This window comes from Chelonoidis abingdonii, chromosome 2 (assembly GCF_003597395.2).
Source record: "Chelonoidis abingdonii isolate Lonesome George chromosome 2, CheloAbing_2.0, whole genome shotgun sequence".
Taxonomy (NCBI): Eukaryota; Metazoa; Chordata; order Testudines; family Testudinidae; genus Chelonoidis; species Chelonoidis abingdonii.
The window spans coordinates 91261911-91280251 of record NC_133770.1 but is presented as its reverse complement, the minus strand read 5'-3'; the positions used below and the strand labels follow the sequence as shown (position 1 = coordinate 91280251).

The 18341-nt window shown below is 40.2% G+C and overlaps 1 protein-coding gene across 9 annotated transcripts in view; it reads left to right on the top strand.

The window, feature by feature from the left end:
* The window catches only part of LRRFIP2 (LRR binding FLII interacting protein 2), a 125707-nt gene that overhangs the window by 49234 nt on the left and 58132 nt on the right, over positions 1-18341 (top strand). The window contains exons 8-14 of one of the 9 annotated variants that reach the window (XM_032792624.2): positions 4169-4210; positions 5884-5946; positions 7863-7937; positions 10526-10573; positions 10650-10694; positions 17504-17551; positions 17651-17707. The exons of the other annotated variants lie outside the window; for them this stretch is intronic. Of the exons in view, the coding sequence (XP_032648515.1) occupies positions 4169-4210; positions 5884-5946; positions 7863-7937; positions 10526-10573; positions 10650-10694; positions 17504-17551; positions 17651-17707 (378 nt within the window). The remainder of the gene's footprint in view (positions 1-4168; positions 4211-5883; positions 5947-7862; positions 7938-10525; positions 10574-10649; positions 10695-17503; positions 17552-17650; positions 17708-18341) is intronic. 9 annotated transcript variants of the gene reach the window in all.

Below are 18341 nucleotides of genomic sequence, written 5' to 3'. Positions count from 1 at the left end.
ATTGTTAGCAAGCATTTTTGACAAACAAAGTTGTTAAATGACACTTTAAATGGCAACACAGTACTGCTTTCATGCTTGGCTCACCCCCCTAGCCTGCTGGTCCAACAGCTGCAGTAGAGAAGGAGATAGGTGGAAAACTGCAGGACCCCAAAATCCACCTCTTGGGGTGCAGAGTGTCAACAGCAGCAGCAAACCCTCAGGTCCGATCACACACCAGTGGGCACCACTGCCAGCCCAACAGGCCATGGTGAAGTTAGCACAGGATCTGATCTCAGGGACGGGGCACCCATGGAGCCGCAGCAGCTCATGCTGCCCTGTGCAGCTCCCCCTGGATGAGATGGATCGCTGCCAGCCTGGGGGAGAGATGCGCTCCCCAGTTAGGGTGATCAGATCCAGATGACCTGATTTTATAGGGCCAGTCCCGATATTTGGGGCTTTGTCTTATATAGGTACCAATTACCCCCACCTAAGGTGACCAGACAGCAAATGTGAAAAATCGGGATGAGGGTAGGGGGGAATAGGAGCCTATATAAGAAAAAAACCCAAAAATCGGGACTGTCCCTATAAAATCAGGACATCTGGTCACCCTGCAGGTGAGTTCCTTCCCCCACCTCTTCCCAGAGACCCCAGCAGCCAATCCCCTCCCTCCAGACTGTGCTGCATTCATCTCTCTCTAGGACCCAGCAGCCCTGCTCTTACATGCTCCACTGCTTCCCATCTGTCTGGGCTCCCAGCAAAGCGGTGCCCCCAGACCTAGTGGTGCCCTAGGCGGCTGCCTGTTCTACCTATGGCTAAGGATGGCCCCGGCCCTGGCCCGAGCAACGGCCAATGTGGCTGGCCCTGGGGACCGCCTCCAGAGCAGTTCTGAGGCTGATGGGATCCAATGCAGCTAGGTGGCTCCTGGCAGTGGTCCCAGGGTGGCCGGAGTAGTGGCTGAACCCCTTGGGCTACCCCCACAGCAGCAGCCTAAGTGGCAGCAGGCCCCTGGGGCTCTCCCTTTCCGAGCAGCGCTGCCACACACACCCCCAACCCTCCAAAAAAGATTCAATCATGAATATTTATGGTATAAGTCATGGACAGGTCACGGGCAGAGACTTTTTGTTTTTTGCCCTTGACCTGTCCAAGACTTTTACTAAAAATACCTATGATTAAATTGTAGCCTTTAATTATGATTAAGGCTGTGAGTCTTTCACAGAGGTGATGGATTCTGTGACTTTCTGGGACCTCTGGGACTTCCGCAGCTACAGCAACTGGTGCGGCTCACCCAAGGGCTGCCTGAGCAGCTGGGGCAGCCCTGGGGTCAGCCGCACCAGCCGCTGCTCTGGCATTGGTCCTGGCCACTGGTCCCAGGCTCTGCCGCGGAGCAGTGGTCCGTGACTTTTTGTTTCTTGCCCCTGACCTGTTCGTGACTTTTACTAAAAATACCTGTGACTGAATTGTAACTGTAATCCCATATATGGGGTTTTGATGGCAACAGCACTCTTCAGTCTGATCTGTCTCCATGTGTTGCATTTAAAATCACAGTTTTTTAGTTAAAATAGTGCAGCTTAAAAAGAAAACCAGACCTGAGTCTGGGTATGAAGACAGATATTCAGAGAATCAAATTAACAACCAAGAGGTTATCCTTTTAAGTCTCCTCTTAGCAGTTTAAATTTCTTAATGGAAAAAAAAAACAAATTTTGGCTTCAGTTGTAGCATTAATAGTGTATAGAAAGGTTCTGACACCAGTTTCCATTTTTTTTTTTTTTAAATTCATGTTAGTCAGAAAAGTGACACTTAAATAACACCAGCATTCTCAACAGTTCTGGTTCCTATGAGTACTAAAAATCTGTATCTGCTTGCTTCAGTGTCAAGAATAAATTCTTATTTCTAACAGCATTGCAAAGCCAACATCAATAGAAGGGGGGCCTGGATGCTTTTGTGGCTTATGCATCACAGACAGATTGGTTAACTAAGTTACAGTTGTGGAATCTTGAAAAATGTATAACCCAGAAAGAACACAGATTTACTTTCACATCCCAAGACTAACACTTTAAAGTATTTTTGTATCTGTAAGTTGAGCAAATTTGATGGCTGGTATTGCGAGACAGTAAGCATGGAACCCTACAACTAGAATAGTATTATTAGGGAGTCATTTTCCAGAGTGTTTCCACATTCTCATACAGATGTTGTAACAGAATTTGTGTAAATATTTAAAGTTCTGATATTCAAGCAGTATGAAAATTGGTCATCTAGGGCTAGCTGACTGTTGTCACAAATCATCTCACTTTTCAGCAGGGCTGCCAAGTGATTAAAAAATTAGTTATGCAATTAATCGCACTGTTAAATGATAATAGAATACCATGTATATAAATATTTGTGGATGTTTTCTAAGTTTTCAAATATATTTCAATTACAACACAGAATACAAAGTGTACAGTGCTCACTTTATATTTTTTTTACAAATATTTTCACTGTAAAAAACAAAAGAAATAGTATATGTCAATTCACCTAATACAAGTGCTGTAGTGCAATCTCTTTATCATGAAGGTTGAACTTACAAGTGTAGAATTATGTACAAAAAATAACTGCATTCAAAAATAAAACAGTGTAAAACTTTAGAACAAACAAGTCTACTCAGTCCTGCTTCAGCCAATCGCTCAGACAAACAAGTTTGGTTACAATTTGCAAGAGATAATGCTGCCTGCGTCTTGTTTAAAATGTCACCTGAAAGTGAGAACAGGCATTTGCATGGCATGTTGTAGCTGGCATCGCAAGATACTTACATGCCAGATGCTCTAAAGATTCATATGGCCCTTCATGCTTCAACCACCATTCCAGAAGACATGTGTCCATGCTGATGACGGGTTCTGCTTGATAATGATCCAAAGCAGAGCGGACCAACAAATGTTCATTTTCATCATCTGAGTCAGATGCCACCAGCAGAAGGTTGATTTTCTTGTTTGGTGGTTTGGGTTCTGTAGTTTCCGCATCACAGTGTTGCTCTTTTAAGACTTCTGAAAGACATGCGTTACTTAAATTTGTGACTGAACTCCTTGGTTGAGTGCTGTATCTATCCTTAGAAATCTCACATTGGTACCTTCTTTGCGTTTTGTCAAATCTGCAGTGAAAGTGTTCTTAAAATGAACAACGTGCTGGGTCATCATCTGAGACTACTATAAGATGAAATATATGGCAGAATGTGTATAAAACAGAACAAGAGACATACAGTTCTCCTCCAAGGAGTTCAGTCACAAATTTAATTAACTTTTTTTTTTTTTTAACAAGCATCATCAATATGGAAGTATGTCCTCTGGGATGGTGGCTGAAGCATGAAGGGGCATATGAATGTTTAGCCTATTGGCATGTAAATACTTTGCAACGCCGGCTACAAAAGTGCCATGCGAATGTCTGTTCTCACTTTCAGCTGACCTAAATAAGCATTCAACAGTATTTTCCATAAACGTAAACAAACTTGTTTGTCTTAGCAATTGGTTGAACAAGAAGTAGGACCGAATGGACTTGTAGGCTCTAAAGTTTTGCATTGTTTTGTTTTTGAGTGCAGTTATGTAACAAACAAAAACAATCTATGTTTGTAAGTTACACTTTCACGACAAAGAGATTGAACTACAGTACTTGTAGGAGATTAATTGAAAAATACTATCTTATTTTTACAGTGCAAATATTTGTAATAAAGTGAGCACTGTACACTTTGTATTCTGTGTTGTAATAGAAATAAATATATTTGAAAATGTAGAAAAACATTGAAAAATATTTAATAAATTCCAATTGATATTCTATTGTTTAACAGTGTGATTAATCACAATACATTTTTTTAATCGCAGTTAATTTTTTTTTGAAGTAATGGCATGCGTTAACTGCATCTAATAGACAGCCCTACTTTTCAGAAATTTGCACATTTTTAGCAGTGTGCTAAGAAATAGCCATTCTAATTTTTTAAAAAGAACTATTTTCCCTCAAAAATGCCAGTTTGTGATGCATAATATTCCTTAGTGTGAATTTTGACTGTTGTACTCTGTAAATCTGTGATTCTCTTAATCCTCTTAATTTTTGACTACTACTTTATTGATATAAACATTTTAGATTTTTATTTTTTTCTGTCCTGTTTTCCTGTTGCTTTGGCATTCTGAAATTCTTCTTTCTTCATTGTTGTTTACCATACCTTTAGTGTGATGATGTGAAGGACAGATGTACAAGACATTCACTCTCAGTACATAGATAATTTGCATGTCTCAATATGAATAATGGCTACTTTCAAACTTTTAAGAGACTTGATCACATTAATTTTGAATGATAGTGAGCTCTTAAAAAATTATCACTAAATTGATCTTGCCTACTGTGTTCTCCGTTAGGATATGATTACAAATGTAAATATTTTGGAAGGGTGCATGTATAACTACTTTTCTGACAAAAAATGAAGTTATAGAATATACAGTTTTAAATCTAAATAACCATCTGTATGTGTCATTCATTTTTAAATTACTTTCTATTTTAAGGTAATATTATAATAGCATTATAATTACTGTTCTGAAGACCATGGTATTGGCATGGGGGTCCTTTAAAGTCTTTTCTACTTATCTCTGACATTTTAAAAATATTACTTCCGTTTAACTTGGCATACAAATTAGACTGAGGAAATATACATTTTCGAAAAGTAATATACTTTTATTGTGCATGAAAATATACTACTTTATGATAGCTGCTAATGCCCTGATCTTGCAACTTATTCCACTTAGGCAGTACCCTGCACCCATACTGGCTGCTGCATGATCCTAAAATAGTGGGGTGAACTGCCAGCTCATATACACTAGGACTTGCAAAGTTGCTTATATCAGTGGGATAGATGTGGTATTTGGAATGGTGGGAAATCCTGTGTTTTATTTAAAAAAAAAAAAAAAAGTACATAGAGTATACACAGAAGAAGTGTTCTGATGACTGGAAGGCACGTCATACATCAGTTAGGGGCAAATAATCCTGAGGCAAATAATACAGAGGAGGTTCACGCACCACAGAGCCCTGTTGTCAGGGCTTGCCATTGTGCAGCAAGGATTTGTGGCCAAGACTAGCTGATCTGTTGCTAGGCGCAGTCCAAATGGTTCACCACCTACCCTGCAGCTGTATTAGCATGAATATTACAGTGGCCACATCAGCTTTTAGGCTGGAGCCAGCTCAGAGACCTGTCCAGGAAGGATTTCTTCCACTTCTCATTGCAGAGCCTGCTGAGATTTTGCACTGTGTCTGAGACTTGAGCTGTAAGTAATTCATGCCTCTTGATTCAGACTCTCTGTAAATGGAGAAAGAAAAGATTGTATCTGTTACATTTGGGTCACGAAATCGTAAGGGCTGGATACAACAACCCCAAAAAATCTTAAATTCTCAAACACAGGGATCCGGGACTGTATAGATCCCTTTAAGCAGAGACAGGAATCAAACATTTTTGTTACTAACATGAACCTGTAAACAAACTAAATTAACACCCATAAACTTTGAATAAACCATGAGATAGATTAAGTAGGTGAAAGGAATAAACTATTAATATTCTTTTATCTTTAAGCTTATTTTTTCAAATTAGCACATTTTACATTTTTGAGAACTACTGTGAATACTGAACACTGGTTATCTTTACTGGATAACTCAAAACAGGCGAAGTTGCAGTCACACTCATCTGACCCTTCATCTGGGTTTAGCAATATGAGCAACCTGCATCTGGTATTTTAGCCCAATCCCCATTCCTCTCACTAGGTAGGTCAGTGTTTTCTATGGCCATGCTCCTCCAGAATGGTGAGCGTTTTGTTAAGAATTGCATGTTCCTTCTTTTATTATGCTCTGGTGTTGAAGATGCTGTTGTTGGTTAGTATTTACTTTCTAAATTTTTACTTATAGAATCCTGCTTACAGGGACTTTAATGGAATAAAGAAGTCTTCTAGTTCCCATAAAGATCTCTTGGTTAGTGTTCTCATGCAATATTTGTTTTGAATATACTGAATAAGTACAGAGGGTCCTTTACAAGTAAATTCTAATATATGTTTACTATACTGGGGCTATGCATGTCTTGGTTATATTAAAAGAAATTTAGGTGACCTGTGTGATGGTATGGGCCAAATTCAGAGCAGAATTTGGCCCATACCATATCTGATTTGATTGCAACTCCAGTCATGTCAGCAGAATTATGTGTGTACTACTCAGAGCAGAATTTCAATCATATACAAAGAGGTCTTTGCTAAGCTTTTGGAAATATTTGTAATAGTAATACTTCTGTGGATGAAAATTTATTTTCAGTTTTTTTCATTTGATTTCATTTCATTTGCTCTGCGGGGACAGAGGAACCTACTTCATATCTACTGCCAATTCTATCAGTAGTGAGTACAGACGTTCCCAGAGTTACGTAAACCTGACGTATGCAAATCCGAGCTTACGGAAAAAGTTCTATAAACTAAAAATAGGAGTTTTTTTTTTTTTTGCATAATGGTCGGAAATATGTTTCCAACTTGCGCAAAATTCGAATTACGCAAGGCGTTCCAGAACGGAACATTTGTGTAAGTCGGGGAGTGTCTTTAGCTTAAATTCTGTTGTGCAGGTTAAGTTTGCCATAAACATTTGACACCATATCAGTGACTTTTTTGAAAAAGATTGGCATTATTGTGATCTCCAGAAAGCGGTTGTAGAATGTCCAAGTGTACAATTTAAAAAATAAGATATTGACAGGAAATATTTAATTAAAAAATACATATATTTAGGATGGTATTTTTGAAAGATCCCAGCCCTGATAATGAGTCATTGATTAAATGTGCACAGAGTTAGACCACCGTTGAAAAATCACATCTTGAATCTATACTTTTCTCTCACCACTGAAGTATTTTCTTATTTTCACAGCACTGTATAGTTTCTGCCACATTTTTTTAAAATGCCACTCTTTTTCCAAAGAGCCACAATTTGCTACATCCCAATACACGTGCCCTTGCACTGTGTCTTTGTGTGTGCATGCACACAGATATAGCCAGTTTGGCAAAGGGATGTGCATATATTGTTCTTTACTCTCCACTGAGTTGCACTGATTGCAGTGAAAATATGGATCAGTGTTTTTTGATCTCTTTAAACACACATACTTTTGTAGTTAAGAAAGTAGGGGGCTAAGTTCCACAATGTAGATGATCAGAAATGTAATCAATAAGCTTTCAATGTGTTTTTCTCTGAGAGCAGTGGTGTAAGAAAGATAGTCAGGCCCCGATCCGTCACACACTTAACACGTTTAACTTCACTAGTGAGTGTCAGTGAGACTATTCACAGTTGTAAAGTTAAGCATATGTAAAGTATATGCTTATGTGTTTGTCGGATTGGTGCCTGGTTTATTAAATATTTTCACTAGTGTTTTGAAGATGTAGTGAAGATACAGACTCTTACATACTAATGAATTCTCTCTACTTTCAAATTCTGATTCAACAAATTATCTAATGGAAACAGATAAACAAATAAGCATAAATGTTTCTGATTTATTATTATCTGACGTTGTCAAGTTTTTGAAGTAATATAATAATTATTCTCTTGTCAGGTTTTTCAAGGACATTCCTTGGTTTTGCATGGGGCAAAAAACAAACTCATATTTTCTTCTCCTGGCTGGATGAGGCATTTTTTAAATGTTGTCATTTTCCATATTTTTTTTTTAAAGAGTACTCTTTTTTTAAAAAAAACAAACCACTGTGTGCCATTTTTCCTTCAGAAAATTGCACCAATTTTGAGCCCTGGCCCTAAAAAAATGAGGGATAACTTTTAATGTCTGTTTACAAGTTTGGGGATGTCTGGGCATCACTGTGGTTTAATTCTTGTTCACAATAACTTTATGTACAATTTTTTATTTTTTACAGAGTGGATTTTACCATGACCAAAGAAATTATAGCAGCCTTAGACACAGCAAACCAATCTATTCCTACCATACTCGGGTCTGTCTGTACTTTGGTTTCTGCATAACTATTATGCATGGTTTTTTCCTCTTAAGATTCTGGAGTATTAAAACTAATATTAGCATAACTTGGAATGCTTGCTTAGTTTTTAACATTGCCGCTCAGATAAATTTGAGGGACTGTTCTCTGTCACTGTAGAGCTTGATGAATAACATAGAAGCAGTTTGTTTCCTGCATGTTTTGAGATAATTCATAACCTAAACCACTTAAAATTGATTACTGTATGTTTGATTTTAAATTGAGTTTTAAATTTACTTATATGCTTTTCAAGGCCAGCTTTAACTGAATTGCTCTGGCAGACTAGGGAAATCATTCAGAATAATGAGGTGCCAAAAGTTCAATTTTTTACGATTTTCTGTAAAATAATTATTTATTTTGATTTGTGAAATGTGCCTAAATTAAATAACCTTTCTATTATTGTAAGCCCTTATAATTAGTCTTTTTTATTTGATCCAACCTCTTTACAGCTCATAAATATAAATTGGTACTAAAAATAAAACTTTTTTCTGCTCATCTTTCCTTGTCTTGGAAAAACATTTAGTCCTCAAGTTCGTAACTAGCCCAACAGACTTTCCCAAGATGTGGCACTTCTTGTGCTGCTTTGAGTGGTTGCAGACGTGTATTCCACTAAGGTATGTGTGCACCAAAGGTAAAAATTGAAGTTAAAAAAGCATTGCAGAAGATGAAAAACAACAAACACCTTATTTAGATGGCATTCATCCTGAGATGCTTAAATATGGAGGCGAAGACCTGGAATCTCATTTACCAGGGGTCCAGAATCATTTCCTGATCACATCAGCAGGAATTTCTCCAAAAATTGTGAATGGTCTCTGAAGATCAGTTTGCTGAGGTCCGTCTTGGCTATTGACCTGTTTGTAATGAGATAACAAGAAGTGCTATCAATTTTGCTTTCAAGTGGGTCTCAGTCCAGGTTCCTTAACTGATGCCTTCTACCTGAATTGGGGATTGGCACTGATGTATTCCTTTTTGCCCAATCCCACTTGTTTCTCAGCTTATTCTCAAACCAAAGCTGGATCATTCCAAACTAAGCAATTCCTTTGTGGGACCTTAATATTGTGCTGGCTGCCCTTATGGGTTCTCCATTTGAGCTCCCTGGCAACTTGTTGTCCCTCTCTCCTGCGCCTTTCATGTTTTCACATCTGCAGGAAGAGTAAGTGAGCTGCAGGCTTTAATGGCAGATCCACCCATTTACTCTGTTTTTCAAGGACTAAGTAGTCCCAAGGCTGCATTCTAAATTTTTGTATAAAGTGGTTTCACATTAACCAAATAACAGGTATTTCTTTCCTAAGCCGCCACATTCAAGTGCAGAAGAGCAGCACCTTCATTTGTTGGCTATGAGATGATGTGTGTCTTTTTTTTAATTTGGAGAGGACTAAACCATTTATTTGTTCAACTTTTCTGTCTCCTATGCAGACAGGATGCAGGATCATGTGGTCTCCACACAGACTATTTCCAGATAACTTCCTGTATTATAATAGCATATGCAGTAGCTCAGGCTCCACAAAGACTATGGGCTCATTCAGCTAGGGCTTAAGCAACATCAGTCACATTTATCAGTGATGTTTTGATATTGAGCATTTGCACCTAGTCTCCTGTGTATGTACTTTTACCAAATGCTGTGCTATTATGATTGCATTTACATCAGATGCAAACTTGGGGACGGGAGTTCTGCAGTTTTTCTTTAAGTAGATTTTGAGCCCACTTCCCACTGATATAGCTTGTGAATCACCTGAGTGGGATACACGACTGAACCAATCAAAGATGAAAAGATGGTTACCTGTCTGGACGATAACTGTTGTTCTTTGAACTATGTATGCAGATGTGTATTCAACAACTCACCCATGGTGCCTTCTGTATAAGAGTCTCATCTCTTGATGTTCGTTGTGAAGGAACTGGTATGATCAGGGTGACACTCCCATTTAAATAACCAGGGGAGGGGCTTAGGCTATGAGCACCACCCCTATGGGTACTGTTAGGCAAAGTTCTTCGGAATCTGTGCATGGGGCGTGCACGCACCTGAGTGGAATAAGTATCTGACCCACATCTCAAACAGCTACTATATAGATAAATAGCTGTCTTTTCTTTTGTAGCAGAACTCTGAAACCAGGAACTTTTAACACATGCCCTGTATAGAGCATAGCATGATAAGGCCTAGATCAATGATGGGGGACTGTAAGTGTTATCATAATGCAAATAATAAACTTCAGGTCCACCAACAGAGGATAACAATTTCTGTCTATTGTAGACTTTGGTCAGATTTATATCCGTAACCAAGGGGAGAAATTGCAAGATTGAGCTATCCAGTCCTCTGTTTCATACTTTTTTTCTTGCCACTTTTTTACCATAGAAATACTAATTCTTTTCAATTAGCATATTATAAACTTCCGTATATCAAGATGTATTGTTTCTTTAAAATGTTATCGTACTAGATCTAAGTTTTACCTGTTTCATTAGATTCCGAGTGCTTTGTTGCAAATCTGAAACAATGGATTTAACTCTTTCTTTGTACTGCAGCCAAAATTATTGTGTTTTTCCCCCCATCACAGTCCTCTTCTCTCTACAGTGATGCTTTGGCGACTACTAAGACCTATAGGGTTAGTACAGTGTAAAAAACTTTTTATATGGTAATAGTTTTATTAAAAATAAAAGTAATTATGCTTTTCTTTATAGGTGTCTCCTACTGTAAACAGGGGCTTGATAAGAAGTGCTAGTTTGGTTCGTATGAGTCAATTTGCATGGTTGCCTTAAACCTGCATTCAGATGACTGTAGTTTGAGAGTACTGCGTATGCTTTCCTGCTGTATTTTAAAATAAAGCTAATGCTTGCATGGCTCTGACAATATGAAATGTATAGGAATATAGAAGATGTTCTGAAAGGTGACTTTCACAAGATTTTTTTTAAATTGGGCTTGCAGCTCATTTCTTTATCAAGGGAGGCTGGAATGCAGGAGATGTTTTTCTGCTTGTTTTTTACTTTAGAAATATCAGGGATATCAATCGTCATCTGTTCTGGTTTTGCTAGGGAGTATTAGAGATGTTAATTGCCAACTTTACCCTCTCAATTTTAGGAGCAATGCTGTTGCTTTTTTAACAAAAACTTTCTTTATCCAGAATGTTAGTTAATCATTGCAGTTAAGGTATTGGTAAAAAAAAAAAAATTAAAAAAAATTAAACCTTGATACTCTTCTTTTCCCAGTAGGTTAACTTTCAGTTTTTGCTCTTTTGATGTCCCATTTCATTAGTTCCCTAGTGATTTTTTTTCATCTTACTGCCTAGCATAGAATAGCAACAATAGTGTAGCTGAAGTCGACTTATCTTAGTTCGACTCACCTCGTGTCCTCACGGTGCGGGGTTGTTTGCCACGACTCCCCCATCGAATTTGCTTCCGCCTCTCGCTGAGCTGGAATTCAGCAGTCGATGGTAGAGCGATAGGGGATCAATTTTATCTATGCTACACACGATCTATGCTACACGCGATAAATGGATCCCCAATAGATCGATCACTACCTGCCGATGCAGCGGGTAGTGTAGACGTACCCTCAGTCATAACTTTATTTAACTTTATTTTTATGAAATAAAAAAATAAGATATTTGTGATCAGTAGAAAAATATTCAATCATTCAAACAACTCAGATTGATATTCATGTTAAGATCTATATTTTTGTAAGTGCTCTATAAGTATAGACTGTTCATGAAACTAAAGTTGAATTTATGGTGAAATAAATATAATCATATTAATAATTCAAGTACTATTGTTGTTGTGCAAATTAGTAAAATGAAATATTTGAAAATTCTTTTGTATGCTGGATCTGCCATATCAAGTTTCAGAGCTTTTCTCAAGATAAAGGATTTCAAGTCTTAAGTGCTGAAGAGTCTGTTTTTAATCCCCCCCACTCTTGGCTATGTCTGTACTTAAATTGCTGCAGTGGGGTAGCTGCAGCTGTGCTGCTGTAGTGCTTAAGTGTAGATGAGGGGTGGGCAAACTTTTTGGCCCGAGGGCCGCATTGGGGTTGCAAAACTGTGTGGAGGGCCGGGTAGGAAAGACCGTTCCTCCCCAAACAGCCTGGCCGCTGCCCCCATCTGACCCTTCGCACTTCCCACCTCCTGACTGCCCCTCTCAGAACCCCTGACCCGTTCAATCCCTTTGTTCCTTGTCCCTTAACTGCCCCCTGGGACCCCACCCCCTTTCGAACCTCCCCCCCCCCGCTCCCTATCCCCTGACTGCCTCCAACCCTGGGACTCCCATGCTTATCCAACCCCCTTACCATGCCACTCAGAGCAGCATGTCTGGCCACCACGCTGCCTGGCTGGAGCCAGACACGCTGCCGCTCTGCCCTCCAGGAGCGCGCAGCCCTGACGCCCAGAGCGCTGCCCGCGTGGCTGCGGGGGAAGGGGGACAGCAGGGGAAAGGCTGGAGGCTGCCCTCCCTGGCCGAGAGTTCAAGGACTGGGCAGGATGGTCCCGTGGGCCGTAGTTCTCCCACCTCTGGTGTAGATATTCACTGCAGCAAGAGGAGGATTCTCCTGGCGCTGTAGGTAAGCCACCTCCCTGAGAGGCAGTAGCTAGGTCAATGGAAGAATTCTTTCATCATCCTATTTCTGCCTACATGGGCACTTAAGCCGGGTCTACCCTATAAATTTACATTGATATAACTACATCGTTCAAGGATGTGAAAAATCCACAGGTACTTCACCTCCATGAGAAGTGGCTATGTTGACAGGAGAAGCTGTCCAATTGACATAGCATGGTCTGCACAGGGGGATAGGTCAGTATAACTATGTCTGAGTGACATAGTACCCCGAACAACATAGTTATATTGACCTAACCCCCCGTCTAGACAGCGGTGTTAATGGAAGCAGAGACACAATTCTTGTGAATTAATCGCAAGAGTCATGATTTCTAAGAAAAAAAATCCTGACATTTGAGAGTTCTATCCAGAGATCTTGAGTCAGGATTAATTTTAGTTAGAAATTGCTGTAGTGGCTGGAGCTGTGGCCTGGAGGCTGACACTGCAGGTGGTGGGAGGGATCTGTATTGATTGTGGGTTCTGAGCAGATGGGGTGAGTGCTGAACTGATGGCAGTGGGGGTTGATGGAGATCGAGGGCTGAACTGATGGGATGGTGGTGATAGAGGTGAGGGAACTGAACTGAGGGGGAGCTAAATTGAGGGGGGTTGGGTGAGACAGAACTGATGAGTGACTAGAGGACAGGATTAATTGCTGGCAGGAGATGGGCAGAAGTGGGGGTGAGATCTCCTGCTGCAGGGGCCAAAATCAACTTATCTAGTACATGTAGTGAGCAACGCTAATTGTCATATGCACACACTTGGGGGATGGGCAGGGGAAGTTCAAAAATCGAGAGACCTAAGAAACACAATATAATCTTTTTTTTAAACATCTCATGATTTTTGATCTCTTGAAGTTGTCTTGAAGTTGTCATTACAGTAACTCCTCGGTTAACGTTGTAGTTATGTTCCTGAAAAATGTGACTTTTAGTGAAACAATGTTAGGTGAATCCAGTTTCCCCATAAGAATTAGTCTAAATGGGGGAGGGGTTAGGTTCCAGAGAAATTTTTTTCACCAGACCAGACAGACACACACACAAGTTTTAAACAAACAATGCTATATACAGCAATGATGATTGTGAAGCTTGGTTGAGGTGGTGAAGTCAGAGAGTGGGATATTTCCCAGGGAATGCCTCACTGCTAAATGATGAACTAGTACTCTGCTGAGCCCTCAAGAGTTAACATGTTGTTAATGTCACCTCACACTCTACAAGGCAGCACAAATGGAGGGAGGGGAGACAGCATGGCAGACAGAGACACACCCTGTGTGTGAGAGGGAGAGATGTGCATTACCCCTTTAAGTACACTGATCCCACTCTAAGTACATTGCCTTTTTAAGTAGATCAGCAAATTGAGACAGCAGCTGCTATCAGCAAGCTCCCTCTGTTGTGAACCCTGTCATGTCCCCCCCTGCTCTATGGAGATGGGGTAAGTGAGGAGTGGGAGCAGTGGGGCAAGGGACACCCTGACATTAACCCCTCTCTCCTGAATGGTCCACCTTTTTCTGAATTCTGCCCCCTGACATTAGCCCCTCTAACCCATCAATGATGAGGTGAACTGTAAAGAAATAAGAAGTGATGGAATGGACAAGACAGAGTCTGTCTGGGCAAAGATCACACTGGGAAAGAAAGCTACTAGAGCCTCCCCTGAGATAGTGCTTGGGGTGTGCTACAGACTGCCGGGATCTGATTTGGATATGGATAGAGACCTCTTTAATGTGTTAGTGAAGTAAACACCAAGGGAATGTGTGATCATGGAGACTTCAATTTCCCAGATATAGACTGGGAGGACAAGTGCTTGCAAGAAATAATAGGGCTCAGATTTTTCTGGATGTGATAGTCGGATGGATTTCTTCACCAAGTAGTTGAAGAACTGACAAGAGGGATGCCGTTTAGATTTGTTTTGGTGAGCAGTGAGGACCTCATAGAAGAAATGGTTGTAGGGGACAACCTTGGTTCGAGTGATCATGAACTAATTCAGTTCAAACTAGATGGAAGGATAAACAAATAGATCTGGATTAGGTTTTTTGACTTCAAACGGGCTAACTTTACAGAGTTAAGAAAAATTAGTCAGGGAAGTGGATTGGACTGCAGAACTTGTGATCTAAATGCGGAGGAGGCCTGGATTACTTTAAGTCTAAGCTGCAGAAACTATCGGAAGCCTGCATCCAAGAAAGGGAAAAAGACCACAGGCAGGAGGTGTAACCGAGCTGGATGAGCAAGCATCTCAGAGAAAAAGCAGAAAGCCTACGAGGATGGAAGAAAGGTGGTATTAGCAAGGGAAGCTACCTTAGTGAGGTCAGAACATGTAGGGATAAAGTGAGGAAGGCTAAAAGTCGGTAGAGTTGAACCTGCAAAGGGATTAAACCAATAGAAAAGGTTCTATAGCCACATAATAAGAAGAAAACAAAGAAAGAAGTGGTCCGCTATACACTGAGGATGGAATGGAGGTTAAGGATAACCTAGGCATGGCCAATATCTAAATAAGTACTTGCCTCAGTCTTAATAAGCTACTGAGGAGCTTAGGATGAGGGAAGGATGTTAAATGGGAATGAGGATTATGAGGTAGATATTACACATCTGAGGTAGAAGTCAAACTTGAACAGCTTGAGGGACAAAATCGGAGGGCCCGGACATCTCCATCAAGATATTAAAGGAACTGGCGCATAAAATTGCAAGCCCGTTAGCTAGAATTTTTAATGGATCGGTTACTCGGGGTTGTACCCGACACTGGAAATTGCTAACGTAGTTCCCATCTTCAAGAAAGGGAAAAAAAATGATCCGAGTAACTATAGGCCTGTTAGTTTGACGTCTGTAGTATGTAAGGTCTTGGAAAAAATTTTGAAGGAAAGTAGTTAAGGACACTGAGTCAATGGTAATTGGGACAAATTACAACACGGTTTTACTAGAGGTAGATCGTGCAAACCAACCTGATCTCCTTCGAGAAGGTGACGGATTATTTAGACAAAGGAAATGCGGTAGATCTAATTTACCTTGATTTCAGTAAGCATTTGACACGGTTCCGCATGGGGAATTGTTAGTTAAACTGGAAAAGATGGGGATGAAATATGAAAATTGAAAGGTGGATTAGGAATTGGTTAAAGGGAGACTCCAACGGGTCGTACTGAAGGGTGAACTGTCAGGCTGGAAGGAGTTACTAGTGGAGTTCCTCAGGATCGGTTTTGGACCAATTTTATTTAACCTTTTATACTGACCTGGCACAAAGAGCGGGAATGTGCTAATAAAGTTTGCGGATGATACAAAGCTGGGGGTATTGCTAACACAGAGAAGGACGGGATACCTACAGGAAGATCTGGATGACCTTGTAAACTGGAGTAATAGAATAGATGAAATTTAATAGTGAAAAGTGCAACGTCATGCACTTAGGAATTAGTAATAAGAATTTCGATATACATTGGGGACGCATCAGTTGGAAACAACAGAGGAGGAGATGGACTTGGGGTATGGTTGATCGCAGGATGACTATGAGCCGCCAATGCGATATGGCCGTTAAAAAGCAAATGCTGTTTTAGGGTGCATCAGGCGAGGTATTTCCAGCAAAGATAAGGAGGTGTTAGTACTGTTGTATAAGGCGCTGGTGAGCCCTACCTGGAATACTGTGCGCAGTTCTGGTCCCCATGTTTTAAGAGGAATGAATTCCAACTGGAACAGGTTCAGAGACGGGCTACTAGGATGATCGGAGGAATGGAAACCTGCCTTGTGAAGGAGACTCAAAGAGCTTGGCTTGTTAGCCTAACCAAAAGAGACTTCGGGGGATATGCTGCCTATTAAATATATACAGGGGATAACATTAGGGAGGGAGAGGAATTATTTATGCTTAGTACAATGTAGACACAGAGACGATATGGTACAAAGTGGACACTAGGAAGTTCAGGCTTGAAATTAGACGAAGGTTTCTAACCATTAGAGGAGTGAAGTTCTGGAACAGCTTCCGAGGGGAGTAGTGGGGCAAAGACATATCTGCTTTAAGACTAAGCTTGATAAGTTTATGGAAGGGATATATGATAGGATAGTTTAATTTTGGCAATTGTCCTTGATTATCAGCAGATGGTCTGCTCAATGGTCTCGATGGATGTTGATGGATGGTCAGAGTTATGCAGAGAATTCTTTCCTGACTGCTGGCTGGGAACCTGCCCACATGCTCAGGGTTTAGCTGATTGTCATATTTGGGCGGGAAGGAATTTTCCTCCAGGGAGATTGCTGACGCTCTGGAGGTTTTTCACCTTCCCCTGCAGCATGAGGCATGGGTCACTTGCTGGTGGATTCTCTGCTTGAGGTCTTCAAACCACAATTTGAAGATTTCAATAACCGGACATAGTTAGGGTTTTTATAGAAGTGGATGGTAGGTTCTGTGGCCTGCTTTGTGCAGGAGTCAGACTAGATGATCATTGGTCCCTTCTGACCTATGAGCTATGAGTCTAAGTACATTGCCTTTTTAAGTAGATCAGCAAATTGAGACAGCAGCTGCTGTCAGCAAGCCCCTCTGTCGTGAACCTGTCATATCCCCCCTGCTCTGGAGATCGGGTAAGTGAGGAGTGGGAGCATGGGGCGAAGGACACCTGACATTAGCCCTCTCTCCTGTATGGTCCACCTGAATGGATGAATGGTCCACCTTTTTTTTTTTTTTTTTGCTCCCTGCCTCCCCCCACCCCCCGGTGTCCTGATATTTCAGTTTTGACATCTGGTCACCCTAAGTTAAGGTTTAAAATACTATTTAAAAATGCATGCATGATGGGAGGAAGTGATGACAAAAAGGAAATACAAGTTTGGCCCTACCCTCTTTCAAAAAGTAGAGCCTTTGGTGGAAAATGCATGGAAACTGAATGTCATAAGGGTGAAATTGGATTGCATAGTAGTAGAATTATCTTGCATGACTTGAGGTTGTCACATTTTAATTACTTTGACACTAGATATAAACGATCCATTTCCTTTGTTTCCCAGGCATCATTGTGTGGTGATGGATTATATAGCTCATATAACTTTCATGCTGTAAGTCTAATTAGCTTCTTTTCTGAAAACATTTGTGTTACTAATGTAAAGATTACTGAAAAGTATAAAAACTTACTACATCATAATTTCTGTCTGTAGCCATCTGAATACAGTAGTTATTCTTCAAGAGCAAGCTCAGCTCGAAGTAGTCCTGTGGTGAGCCCTCTTGCATGATTTTGTGTGGTTTTTTTCTTATTTGACTAATTCACAATAATCATTGTGAGGATTTGTACTGTAGGTCACTCTAGTGATAAATACATGAGCTATAGATTTTTGTTTCTGCTTCAGAAAAATTAAATCAGCTGTAATAAAATTTTAACAAAAACGAGAATATTTACTCAAACAGTTCAACTGTAGAAGTGGCTGTACAAGATTTTCCTTCCTTAAAAAGGTTTAAAGTTAAAAATGAATGACATACTTTTTTTAAGTCTTGAAAAAGAGTACATATATAGAACTCCATCACTGTTATCAGGTGTTACTTTAAAAAGTTCAGCTAGAAGCATGAAAACAGTCTTGCCAAATATAAACGTTAATATAATAGCTGGAGCAGGGAAGTGACAGAGTCATTACATTTCTATTGAAAGCGACATTTCATAAAGAAGAAAACTGTGGCGTGGCTTGGTGCCTGCATCTTGTGAGAAGTAGGTATCCCATTTCTCCGGTTTACCCATATTAGAAATTGAGAGAGAGGTCCTATGCATCAGAAAGAAAATAGGCTGGTGGCACCTGACAGTTGCAGGTAAACTGGTAGCTGTCTTCTCAGAGAAAAAATGGATGAGTTCATTGCCAG